At 39.0% G+C, this 13605-nt stretch overlaps 2 protein-coding genes across 2 annotated transcripts; both read right to left on the bottom strand.

The window, feature by feature from the left end:
- Window positions 1–3576: 3576 nt before the first annotated feature.
- On the bottom strand, window positions 3577–7053 carry LOC138193025 (thyrotropin-releasing hormone receptor-like). Its single transcript, XM_069140796.1, has 3 exons — window positions 6968–7053; window positions 5526–6348; window positions 3577–4441 (listed from the first exon to the last, which is right to left on the bottom strand). The coding sequence occupies exons 2-3, from the start codon at window positions 6300–6302 to the stop codon at window positions 4049–4051; spliced, it is 1170 nt and encodes a 389-aa protein (XP_068996897.1). The 5' UTR covers window positions 6303–6348; window positions 6968–7053; the 3' UTR covers window positions 3577–4048.
- Window positions 7054–10787: 3734 nt separating this feature from the next.
- On the bottom strand, window positions 10788–13192 carry ocstamp (osteoclast stimulatory transmembrane protein). Its single transcript, XM_069140594.1, has 3 exons — window positions 13155–13192; window positions 11375–12392; window positions 10788–11273 (listed from the first exon to the last, which is right to left on the bottom strand). Exons 1-3 carry the CDS (start codon window positions 13190–13192, stop codon window positions 10917–10919), a joined length of 1413 nt encoding a protein of 470 aa, XP_068996695.1. The 3' UTR covers window positions 10788–10916.
- Between the last annotated feature and the right edge of the window lie 413 nt (window positions 13193–13605).

Below are 13605 nucleotides of genomic sequence, written 5' to 3'. Positions count from 1 at the left end.
AGATGTAAACTGTACCTTCACTGGTTGGTGGACACAATTCTAGTTTATGCTGTTAAATCGTTCAATCTGCAATAAAGCAATTTAATCTTATGTATTGTATGTAAAGTCTTAATGTGAAAAGTAACTGTCAAATAGTGTAGAAGAAGTGAAGTAGGTTAAAGTAAAAGTCAATTTGGTAAACATTCTTAGTGTTTTTTTCATCACAGTCTGAGAATACATACATTTTTTTGTTAAAATCTAATTGTATGAGCTTAACGGTGCTTTAATGTAGCAATGAAATGTGTCGTAAAATGAATATATCAGATCCTGCAAACATTTGAAGCCTATTTTGGAGAGATTATACCCAAAACTAGTGAAGACATTAGAAAAGCTCCAACATGTTGATGTGTTCATAACACCCTCATGGATGGATGAGTGGTTGTAAAAAATGGCTGAAATATACCATAAACATCAGTGAACAGACTCCATAAAAAGGATCACTTGTTAACATACAATATACAGCCGCACACAATCACTTTAATCTACTGTATAGCACAAGTTGAAGATCGGGCCGTCTCATAGCAACCTCCCCTCAACCTACACAGTGAATGAGGTCTCTGATGTTAATAACTGCCTGCTTCTGAAGGGTTTAAGCACACGGTGGAGAGAGTAAGTGCATGAGGAGATACAGATGATGTACAGTTTCAGTGTACATTTCCACACAGTATGAAGGTTGAAATGAAGAGACTCAGCCTGTGTGGTTGTTCAATGAAGAGTATCAACCTATAAAGTCATAAATACAACACACTGAGGGTTTAATGATGCCTACAGTTTTGAGGAAGACATCAATAAATTCACAGTATTAAATGGAGGATTTTTTTTTTCACTTGTTGGTGTATAAACACAGCGTTCATGCCTTCCTTCACTTTGTATGCAGTGTGTTTATCCTGGATGTTTTCCAGATTTGCTTTTAGATTAGCACATTTCTCATTGTGAAAAAAAAATACTAATTAACGAAACAAATATTGTATTTGCACACTGTATTGTACTGCATAAAAATGAAATACATGCTCTGTGCAGATGCCTCCAGTGTTGTCTTGGCTGTGGCTCACAGAATCCTTTTTCATCTGTTCTCTTTTTTACAAATAGAGAAAAATATTTCCAATAAGTTGGTGATTTTTTTTTAGCATTCCACATCTTTTCCAGTCTTTTGTTTCCCCTTTTCCCGATTTTTCCATAACATTTTGCTATCATCAATTCAAAATGAGCATATATTTTTCATAAAACAATGGAAATTTGTCAGTATCAGCATTTTATATGTTGTCTTCATTCTATTTTCAAATAAATATGCGTTTACATGATGATCATCACATTCTGTTTTTATTAGTTACGTTTTTTTTTTCCACCCTGAGATCTGCAGGGCGTCTATTTTTGTGCATATCAGACTAGAGCAAAATAAAAGCAAAATTTAGCTTTGAGTGTACTAGAATAAAGTGTCCAATGTGCTAAAACTCATCTCCTGCCCCGCTGCTTCATGCCATAATAAAATCTGCTCTCTGCATTTTGTAGTTTCGGCAGAGGACCTTCTAGGAAGGATGAATAGACAAAAGAAAATAATCAGTCTCTTCACAGCAGCGTAATGGTCATCTTGAAACAACAGAAAAAAACCAATGGCTGGCCCTTTGATTATTTGTGTTTATACTGAGAAGACAAGAGCTCTTGACAGATACAATTAATTAATTATTCATTATCGCAGAAGAAAAGCTCATAATGTTCTCCATTATAAAAGCAGATTAGAATATATAATACTTGGTGCTACCTATCTTCCTCGCCCCTTCTCTTCATATGACTTATTCATGATGTTAAAATAAAGCTTGGGCTGTTAAAGCAGCTTTTTGAGATTCATCTGCAGTATTTAGTTAATTTCTCGAAAGACAATATCCGAATCATCTTTGGCTATTTTAGTTCAGATTTTCTACATTTATTGTCTTGGAAGACACAAGTTCTAAGTTAACAGAGTGATAAGAAAATCTACATTTTCCATAAAACACTTTTTTTTTTCTCACTGATAAGGAAGTAGCTGCTAAAACTTGGATTTAAAACTCAACTATTGAAAGAGAGAGATACACCATAATGACATTTTCCAGTAAAGGAACATTTTCAAAGTAAGAGTAGCAATATGATACATAAAAACAAAAACTGTGCATTACTGAAGAATGAGCATTTGTATCATATTTATAAGCTGACGTTCTGTTACGTATGTAAAATCTACAGGTATATCCGCTACTGAACAGCTATTGAACATGTTTGATTTTTTTTTTTAGAAAGACTGATGAAAGAAACATTGAATGAGAAACTGCTTAGGAACATCAACTTAACTGTCTTTTTAAAAATCCTTTTATTTTCAGCTCCACGTTTGCTCTGTTGAAGACACAGCTTCTCTAATTTACATCCATTTCAAATGAGCTCCACCTCATTAGCATTTCAAGTTCGGGTGAAATTATTAAAAATATTTTTGTTTGTTTGTTTCAGTGACATTTAAAAATGTCATTAATTTTAAAAGGTTTATTACAAGATAAGTAGTAATGATTTGTTGCTGAAGGAATGCGGAACAAAGAAAACTGAAATACACAGCAGCTAATGAACCACATAAACTGTCAGACTGACAAATCTGTTCACAGGATGTGAATATTTGGGGAAAAACAACTGGAGGAAAATTGTCATAACAAGTCCTTGACTGTAACTCTGAACTTTTTTATTAATTGTTGAATTCCTCCATTGTAGTATGGAGGCAGCTGTTTTAAGACTTTCCTTGCAGCTGGAGACTGAATAAATCTGCTATCTGACAACTTCCTCTTAAGAACTCCCATTACAGAGCAGAGCATATTGTCAAACAACAAGACAAAATGGGATAACCTGCCACACTTTGTCAGAGTTGTTGCTCTTAAAGACATTATTGTATATCTGCAGAAAGTGGCGAGCATCACCAAGCGTCATAACCTAAATTCAACTGGATGGTTTTTCCATATTTGACCCAACAAGCTCCGGACACTGGAATTTTCTTAAAGCTCAGAGTTTACAAGTTTTTACATATTTTCTGAGGTTTACAGAAATAGTGGAGTATAAAGAAATACATTTTTCTTTTAATGTTACGATAATGTATTGTAATTTTAAGTCACAGTTTTTCTTTGTAATTTAATATGTATAATGTTCAGCTTTATCTTTTCCCTCTGTCGTAATGCCTTTGCGTTTCCTGCATTAAGTTACCCGACTGCTCGCTTGCTAAACTGCCTCTGTGGCTTCTAGATGTCCATGTTGCTTTAAGTTAGGTAGTTTAGGTAGTTAGCCTGGCTGAATATCCAAACCATGCTACCCTACAGCAGTGAAAACTGGTTAGCTCTCTCGTTGAGCTTGAGCTACAATTACCACAATCCTTATGAATTAAGAACTTAACTTAACTTAACTGTGAACTTAAACATAGTGATGCTTTGAGCTAAATCATAATGTTAACATGTTGTCACATGATGTATTACATTGAACTACCACAGCCAGAAAGAAGCTGCCTCTGTTGTCATTGTCTGCACTATTTGTCTAAAACTCGTCTCAAGATAAAACTCAAAATATTCACCTGAAGAATCATTAACACAAACGCGACAAAAAAAGTTAATGTTGAAAATAATTCCCACAATTCACGTTTTGTTTTAATGTGCACTAAAATGCTGAGTACAAAACTTCCAAATACATTTTAAATAACTACTAATTTCAGTGTAACGCTGACACACATTGTAAAGCCACTATTGACAACAAAGCAGTTTGAAGAACACTTAAGCTTAGTCTGACAAACTGTACTGTATCTACAACAATAGTGATGCCAAAGTACCACAACTAGAAACACCACACATAAAATTTGTTTTACAGATATCCAGAAGAATATAAATAGATTTCAGTGAGTACTTTTTTTTTTTTGACAGGAAACCTAAACATTAAAATGAGAGATATTTTAAATAACTAATTTATCATCCACACACAGTCTGTCCCGATGAACCCAACAAACTCCTTTTAGCCTTCATTAAGAAATGCTGTGTGTGCTCCCTTCATCATCTGTTGCGTTGAACCTGTTGGTGTTTAGGCAGCTGACGTCCTCCTGCTCTGTGACCGGCTCTTTGCTCTCATGGGACGTAGTCTTCATCACACTGTAGTACATCGGCACGTTGTACTCGGCCTCCTTGTGCCGCCAGCTGCACTTGCAGAGCTTTTTGAATGCAACGCGAAACTTCTGAGACATGAGGTTGTAAATAACGGGGTTGATGGCACTGTTGGTGTAGATGCACATCCGGCAGAAGAGCAGGAACCAGGTGTTGTGGTAAGGCGGGTCGATGAGGGAGTTCACCACCACCAGTGTTCGGTACGGCATCCAGAGCAGGGCGAAGAGGACGACCACCACAGCCAGCATTTTTGTTATCTGTCGAGACAGATTGAGAGATGAGCGAGGAAACGAGGACCAATGACGAGGAAGAGTACAGTAATCTTAACAAATCATGACTCAGTGTTTTACTGTTGGTTGAGTGTTGTAGAGGATGCTTAACAAGAGTCATTGGTGCACAGAAGCAGCTCTCTCAGGCTCGTCACGGCTAACATGCTCACAATGACAAAGTGCTATGCTAGAAAAGAACTAATTATTACATTCAGTGGTTCAAACACGACAGCAAAGTGTTTAGAAAAGTCTGCTAACCCAGAATGCGCCGAGATAATCGTTTAAAGTAGGAGATCACAGCCCTCAGTTTCAGACATTCATGGTGTTTAACATTGTAATTAGCTCTGAACACAAAGTACAACAGATGCTGCTGAGAATAGCATTACTTTTGCAGGAATTAGGCTGTAAACCAATATTTTTGACAAATTAAAGTCTTGATCCGTTGACTCCTTTAGCTAGGAGAAAATGTAATGGATCATCACATTGATTTCCGTTCTTCCTGAGGAGGATGTGAATGGCTGAACCAAATGTCATTGCAAAATATATAATCCATCACTCAAAACCCCACCTACCTACAGCAGAAAACTAATTGCACCACACTATCAAACATACCACTTTTGAGGCCTAAAATCTAATTATTTTTAAATAAACCACCAGAAAACCAATAATAAGAATTGACTTTAGCGAATGACACCATTATGATATTTATTGACTTCGTATTTCATGAGAGAAGTTGAATGGAAGTCTATGCAGCCATAGCCTTTTTGAAGCCAACCCCTAGTGGCCTTTGCTGGTATTGCACTTAAAAGTACTTCTGCACTGGCTTTACTTTTCAGACCCGGAAGCTACGTCAACTTTTATACACAGTCTAGTGCAAAGTGGATCAACAGCTAAATTTGTGTGCACTGTCGAAATCTGACCTTTACATACTATTTCCTAGTTATCACAAACACAGTAAGGTCTGTCTAAAAAAGAAAATCATTTATCAGAAAATTGTCAAATATTTCAGTATTTTGCATTCTTTAATTTCTTTTCTGCTCCAAACTGTGTGTCCATCTGGCCTTTCCATTACCTGTTTTCTTGCAGCGACTGCACCCTTGTTGGCCTTGCTGGTGCTGTTGGAGTGACCCTGGTGAACCGACCCTCCTCCATCTCGGTCGTTCAGATGTGACGGAAGAGGGCTCATGAATAAAATCCTTGCAATGAGACCGTACAGCACGGTGGCCACAATGAGAGGGATCACGTAAAACAGAGTGAAGTCCAGGAAGTAGATCGGCATGTAGAGGCTCCTGGAGACACGGTAGCCACAGGTGACCACCACGCCGTTGGTGTAGACGGTTTCATCCGTGTCCACCAAAAAGAACCACATAGTGCAGTAGACGGACGTGGAGATCCAGACTCCAGCTATGATCCTCTTGGCCCGGGAGACGGTACATATGAACTGTGCCTTTATGGAGTGACAAATAGCGATGTACCGCTCGATGGTGAACGCTGTGATGGAGCAGGACGACACGTTGATGCCCAGGTACTGAAGATAAGTTATGAACAAGCATCCGGTGTAGCCGTATATCCAGAAGGCTACGACATCAGAGATATTAGGAAGGCCTGCAGCCAGGAGCACAATGAGGTCTGCGACAGCCAAGCTGACGAGGTAACAGTTAGTCGGAGTCACCATGTGCTTTGTGCGCAGCACAACCAGCACCACCATGATATTCCCAGCAATCCCAACTCCACAAATGATCATTGTCAAAAATATTGTTACGACTTGTTCTTCAAGAGGCTTCAGAGGAATCTCTGTCAGATTTAAAACCTGAGGGACATTCTCAAAGATGGTCGTGTTGTTCTCCATCTTCAAGTTCAATTCAGTTAATCTTCAAGGTCAGAAAACGAGAATCCTCAAGACAGAAATGAAGAGAGACAATCATTACACTCACTGACAATCACTGAATAGAAATGATTACAGCCTCAAAATATTGTATGGATTCACTGTAATGACTAAAAGATACAAAGCATAAGAAGAATTTGAGGTTGAGTAATCTCCTCCAAATTGCACAGCAAAAAATAATTTGTATATGTCCTCCAGAATGCCACATGCATTTTCTGTGCATTCAAAAACTGCAATAAATATCTTAATGAAATAGTGAATTTCATCACAGTCAACAATACACACATTAGATGTAGAATTAGTAACTTCCAAATAATGAAAAATGCGACAGTTAAGAATTAAACAAACTAAATTTGACATATGCCAACACTACAGACGTCTTCTTTAACTTTATGTGTTTCTCATTGCTGGCATATTTGTTTTATTAGCTACACTTGACAATGATAAAGTGCACACTAAAGCTACCATCACCCCAGAAATATAAATCTAGGGTGATTAAATATAAAATAGCCCCCTCCTGCTTCCCCAAAACAATCAGACAACAATTCAGCAAAAAGAAAAATTACATATTCACATGATTCAAATTAAGAAAATATGTTCATGAAAGTAAACATAAATGTACAGCTTACCATGATTTGTAAAAATCAGTTCTCATTCTGACATCACAGCAGCACTCCGGTGAAATCAACAAAGACACACAGATGAGTGCTCCGTCCTCCTCCAGAGTCGCTCGAGTCGTCCACATCCGTCTCCCTCCTTCTCTCCCTCCGCCTCGCTGTAATCCCAGTGCACCCCTCCCTCTTTCCCTCTCTCCCCCTCACACCATGATATCCACACCGCCTTGTATAGTCACCAACTTAAAAATCAATTGCACCTCACCATCTAATCCCACAGTGTCATGTCAACCACTATGGCCATGTCATAAACCCTGTAATTACAGAAAGAAAAGAAGAGGTAGGCTGCAATTCACAACACACTCCACATTTCTTCTTCTCCTTCTGAGAAAAGCCACATTTAGAGCATTTAATTATCTGGTTTTGCAAAGAAAGAATATTTATCTGCCCCTGAGGGACAAACAGGAACAGACATCGTAAAAGTAGGAATCTTGCTATATTCCCATGATGCATATTTGGATGGTAAAGCTTTCACAGCCTCTGGGAGTCTGACTGTGTAGAATATGTTGATATTATTAAAGTCTGGTGCTTCCAGTAACAGGAAAAAAAAGAAGTAAAATTAAAACCGATCGACCTTAAAATCAGAGCTGACTGAAAAGCTTAAACCTGTAGAGAGTCTGTGGTCAGTGTGAAGACATGCATGACAGATTCTAGCATTTTTTTTTTATTATTTTTTATAGAAGAATAGAAATCAATTGAAGAACATTCAGTCTGCTGGCAGCTTATAATGAATACATAACAGCTGGAGCACAGTTTTTGTCCTTCTTGTTGTCCAAGAATTAGTGTCCTTATCTTACACAATGCATGCATAATAAAAAAAACATCTCCAATATTTCTATTTAATGGTATTTAAAAGTGCAGCCATAAAATCAGGCCGATTGGATGTTTATTTACATGTTAACGATAATCTACCCTGTAATCTGGTGCATCTCCAATGAGAAAAAGACCACAGTCGGCTACAAAGCTCTCACACACGCAGTATGTAACACACAGAGGAGAAAATTAGAAGTAACAGAAAATATATGAATAATTTATAAGTCCTGGACCCGCAGCAGTGAAATGTCTTCACATAGTTGAGAAGTAGACTAAATGTCAGGAGTAAAAATAGATGATAAAGAAGTATTCTATTATTATTCTGAGATGAGGCCTTAAAATAACCCCCCCGGGGCCTCATGGGAATTTCAAGCAGGAGCGTATTGATATGCAAAGAACTATTTCAGAGAAAGGAAGTGATTTTATTTTTTTGCAAGGCCATGCAGATTAAAATAGGCTGGTGAATTATTGGATGTGTGAAACAGATTCATTTACTCTATTAGAGCTATTTTGGCTGATACAATATTCACAAAATTGTAAGATCCAATCTGCTGTTCATTTCCTGAAAACAGTTGCATCGCATTAGTGTCTGTTGTAATCTGTTGGAAGCACTACAGTGGCATCTAGTGGGGCTGCACGGGAGAATTAAACAGAATCAGTTTAAATTAGTATGTAAAAAAAAACCCCAGAATAATATACGATCAAACATGGGCTCTGTGACCTTTGAAAAACAAACAAAAAAACCCCACTGTTTGCAGGTATGTTTCTGTCCAGCAAACAATGTGGATGATGCAACTTCAGCAAAACGTGCTGCATCTCAAACCACATGTTAACACCTAAGGGGGGGACTGTTGAGGGCCGATACGACTGCAGAGGAAAAGGTTTTGAGACTGACTCATACACAGGATGTTTATATCAGTTTACATTTTGCAGAACAGAAACACAGTAACACCACTGAATGATGCAAAAAAACAAAACAAAACAAAAAACCATTGTACCTAGGTAACAGGAGCATAAAGCCATGTGAGTGATCAGGAGGCTGGATTTTGACACCGTGGAGTTTTGAGCTAAACGCTAATGTCCTACTCGTACACGTGGACATGATGGGAATATGAGGATTAGATAGTTTCCTTCCAGAACATGTTGTGCATGCATCTTTACACACTTTGCTTGGAGGCTAACGGCTTCATTAGCCGAATGTGACCACCGGTGGGTTATTTCCTCTCAGAATTTAGATGGAACAACCACGGATCCACAAGTAACCGAAAACAAATGGACTGAGGCAAAGGATTCCACCCAAGATTACAAATGTTTATTAAAACAATTTTAAGAATATAACACAGTAAAATAAAAAGAAATTTATTGAATTAACTCTTGAAGAAACTATAAGTCTAAAAACACAATCCAATGTGCTTTAAAACATAAAGCGGAGTGCTACTGGTGACTAAGCTGCAGCTGTAGGCAGTAAAAAGGGGGGGGGGGGAGGGGGGGAAACAGACTCTGGGACAGGGCACTCACCAGCTCCTGTGCTCCACACACTCACATCAAACTATACAAAATTATAATCAAAAGCATGTAAATACTGAAAGGATGTGTAAAACAAAAAGAAAATACCATCAACCACACAACTGAGAATGTGAGGAGCAGGTGAGAGACCCAGTCACCAGACCAACCACGTCTGGGCAGCCACGCTGCTGCCAGCCCCAAGCACTCCTAAAAGAAAACAGGATAATCAAACTTGACGCAAATCCAATTTCATGGAAAGTAATATTCTTGGGGGAAATACTAAACACAGTTTAGTTAAAAGACAGGAAACTAACACCAACAAAATGCATCTAACTAAACCATACCACAGAAATAAAGAAACACAAAACAGGGACAAAACAAAAGTGGCTTTCAATTCTAGCCCGAATGTTGTACCTCTTCCATCTGGGCAGGCTCACACCTGGTTTGGGCCTCCCTGAGGAGCTGGATCAGATCACTGTGGATCCTCAATGCAGCACTCTGACACTAAATGGGACAAGCAGGCTCACAGCAGCTCATTCTGTACAGCTTTTATACTCTGCCTAATGGGTGAATCAAGAAGTAGAAGGTGCCAAGGCCTGCCTAACCCCACAGTAGCCCAGGAGAGACATTTCCTGACTGGCTACACGTAGGCTAAAGGAGCTTTATGCTGCCTTCAAACGAAACTTGTGAGCTCTTGGTTACGACATGGGAAGTCATGTGCAGCGTATGTTTGGCGTTCAGGTGGTTAACTATTGAAACTGCATCTTAATACCAAAGAGGATAACGATTTAGCAAACTAATAGGTGGGTAACAGTGCAGGAAAAGTGAAGGCACAGAAGGCAAAGATGAGGCTGTTGAGACATTTTTTTAGATTAACTAAGTTGTGAAGAAAAACTCTAAATGACTAAAATTGCAATGTATTAGCTGCAAAACGAACTTCCATTGCCATTTCTTTACACGGCATTAAACGTCACAACTCGTGAACTCGGAAAGTTTAGAGTTCTGACACAAGAGGGCGGTGTTCATAATTTTCTTGTGTACACGGGAAATACGACACATTTTGAATGCCGCATTAACCCCAAGATAAGAAAGCGCAGTCCTGGCGCACTCAGTGAGTTTAACCCTGACTTCAACCTTGAGCTCGCTGGCTAAAAGGTGAAATTTAGCCAAGAGGTAAAGATAACCTGAATTAAGAAGAAAATGTGAAAAGTTTACTAAATGGAACAAATTGAGCTACTGTGAACAATATCCTTGGTTATGCACTTATTTGTATTTTTTTTGTGTAGCCTATTTATTTTATTTGGATGGGACCATGTTAAATATTTGCATAAACATATTTCTATTTGATGCATTGTACCAAAAGTTTAGTACCAAGTAGCTTAAAGCTAATTCTCCCTCAGAGTTAAAACGTAATCAAGACACCAGGAAAGATACAAATCATACAATAAACGCAGTTACGCATATCTAATTTATTTATTAGTCTATATTTTTGATCTGATGATGGTATAAGTAGTTAAAGTTATTTAAGTTCATCCGGAGAGGAACGTGAATGTGTGACAATCCATCGAATGGTTGCAGCGACATTTCACTTAAAGCTACAAATGTCAACAGAAGTAGTCCCTTTTTGCTCTTTTTTATTCTGCTTCTCCTGTATTTTCCTCAACAAGTAAGCCACTCTCCTCTCCTCCTGCTTTCTGAAAAAGGATGCGGAGATTTTTCTGCGTAGCCGTCTGGCGTAAACCTCGAGGAACACGAGAAAGTAACTTATCAGCCAGAGACACCCCAGCAGGAGTGTGACTCCCGGGTTCGGAGCAGAAGTTGTCACGTCGCACAGCGAAGGCTCGGGGCTGAAGTTCCACGTGTAATCCCTGTGGAAGTTCGTCAGCTCCCAAGTACGGCACGATTGTTGGCTGATACAGAGAGCGGGAAGGAACCCCTGAACCTGAAAACAAGAACAGATGCATGAAAGCCTCGAAGAGTGACGAAGCAAAACCGGCAGAATAAATGGAGCTGCGGCGGTAAAACATTTATGTGCCGTCTCACCTTGTAACTGACGCTCAGAATGGCAGACGTAGGTGGAAAATCCATCAACCACGGCACGATCGTCTGAACTATATGATACACGACGTGATCCAATGCTACTATTAAAGTTATGGCAATGAAGTAAAATGTCACCACAACCAGCGATATGAGAACAGAGGTACATTCCTGACTTGTAATTTTGCACCTAGTGAGATTGATTTTATTTGTCTTAGCGGGCGTTTTGTTCCCAGCGTGACGTGTTTTCTGCAGGAGCTCCTCAGAGACGCGGCCGTTATCAAACTGAACTGACGTCAGGTACGATTTTAAGTATCGCACGGATTCAGCAATCAGTAGAACGACAAAAATGGCAGCGAGAATCCGGTTCGACAGCAGTTTGTATTCTTTCAGCAGGTTCCTGGCATGTGAGAAGTTGACTTCTATCTGCCCGATCATCTTCGAAAGCCTGCTTTTCACTTCTGACACATTGACCTGGGTGAAATGATCTAAAGTCCTTAAGTTGGTGACGATGCTCAAGTCCTCCCGCTTCACTTTGATGGCTTCCTCAACGAGGTCTCGCTTTGCGTAGTTTAAGAGTTCAGAAGAGTTTAATAGAGTCTTTGTGAAACCCTCGGCGGTGCACTTCATGATGTGCGCGACCGCCCCGACGTTCACCGAGATATTGGGGATGACGTTCAGCACTAAAATCATGACGGAGGCTGAGATGAGAAGTTTGCGCCCCTGTTTGGTGCAGACGGTGGGCAGAATCAGTGTCAGCACGCAGCGCACGGGGTGACACAGGAAGCACACCAGAAACACGGCCACGCTGTAGATGCAAGCGATTTGAAAGGAGGCATTGTGGTCGTATCGCAGCGTGTGTGACAGCCAGTGGTGGAGCAGGCTGCCGGTGATGACGGCGAGCGTGAAACAGAGAGACAGCAAAAACAGGATGTCTCTGCAAGCAGGAGACGGCGCAGAGAAAACATCCCAGAGGTAGAACAGGACAGATTTTAGGGTCTGTGTGTAAGATCCAGTTCTGTTTCTGAGGAGAAAAAAAACCAACATGTTAAAGAATAGTTTGGCGACTGGACGAACTCTTATTGAGTTGAGAGGATCAATAACACTCTTTTGAATATGAAGCTACCACTGTTAGCTGGAAGGTGTCTCAGTCAATGAGACAGACTTGAGAGTGGTATTGATCTTCTCATCTGACTCTCAGAAAGAAAGCAAATGACAACATTTTTCGAAATAAAAGCAGATGGCAATTATTATTGTTTATCATAAAGACTAGATTCAGGGTGTACCAGCGAAGTTTTCCTTTGACCAAAATTTTTAATATAACTACCACTCTAAACATCAATATCTGGCATCTTTAATCAATACATCATTTCAGACTACTTGTTAGCAAACAGTTCTGCAATGAAGATGAAAAGACTGTCCAAATGCTATTTTTATTTTGAAAGAGTTACAGCTCCTAATTTCCCATAAAACTCGAAACTGTTGTTGGTGTTTTTTTTTTTTATCTCACTCTCTTCAAGGAAAAGAAAACATGTACTGCCCTCAATGTAAAAAAAAATGTTTTTAACTTTTCAGAATAAACAATGCGAATAATTCCCACACCCAAAGCTGATCATTAGACAGTATGTTTTTTCCAATTGTGTACTTTTACATATGAATACTGCAATATTCAATGAAGTAACCCTATAAAAGACACAGGCTATAGGAAAAATAACTATAATTATTAAATTGCTTCTCAGGAACTAATTGAACTCTATTAAAAGTAAAAATATATTAGTGTTCTTACCTGATGGACAAAACAACATTTTCTGTTCTTGACTTCATTTTCTGTGATAAACTATGAGCTGGAGAATAAACAGGAATGGGAAGTGCACTGTGGAAGTAAAAAAAAAAAAAAAAAAAAAAAAAAAAGGGGAACTTTGCCTAACAGTCAGTGTCATGTTGGTATTTGTGGATCGCTACAAGTTCCCACGAGGGAGATGAAAACCATATATATGTAAACCATGCATGACACAACCTCATAAGCAGATGCTGCAAACAATGTGACACAGGTCACGCTCACTAAAGGCCAGTTTCAGAATGATTTGGAAATGTGATTGATGACATTTTTATTTTTAAAAACAACGTCTCCACTCAAGGCCATCGAAGCTGTTTTGCTCCTTCAGTTCAGTTTTGTTTCCTCTTGTATTTTGTGAAAACTTCCCTCCACTTTGTCAAATAAAACTGATGACTTCTGA

This window comes from Embiotoca jacksoni, unplaced genomic scaffold (assembly GCF_022577435.1).
Source record: "Embiotoca jacksoni isolate LCO1_2020_lvr unplaced genomic scaffold, fEmbJac1.0.p SCAF_9, whole genome shotgun sequence".
Classification (NCBI taxonomy): domain Eukaryota; kingdom Metazoa; phylum Chordata; class Actinopteri; family Embiotocidae; genus Embiotoca; species Embiotoca jacksoni.
The sequence above is the reverse complement of the archived record's forward strand: the minus strand, read 5'-3'. Positions and strand labels throughout refer to the sequence as shown.

What these genes read in the sequence shown, in the direction of transcription:
- LOC138193025 (XM_069140796.1), bottom strand. Translation starts at nt 6,302, where the DNA reads ATGGAGAACAACACGACCATCTTTGAGAATGTCCCTCAGGTTTTAAAT. An exon ending in CAGTCGCTGCAAGAAAACAG is followed by an intron (nt 4,442 to 5,525) that starts GTAATGGAAAGG and finishes CTGTCTCGACAG; the next exon opens with ATAACAAAAATGCTGGCTGT.
- ocstamp (XM_069140594.1), bottom strand. Translation starts at nt 13,192, where the DNA reads ATGAAGTCAAGAACAGAAAATGTTGTTTTGTCCATCAG. An exon ending in AATGTTGTTTTGTCCATCAG is followed by an intron (nt 12,393 to 13,154) that starts GTAAGAACACTA and finishes TTTTCTCCTCAG; the next exon opens with AAACAGAACTGGATCTTACA. An exon ending in TTCTGAGCGTCAGTTACAAG is followed by an intron (nt 11,274 to 11,374) that starts GTGAGACGGCAC and finishes TCTTGTTTTCAG; the next exon opens with GTTCAGGGGTTCCTTCCCGC.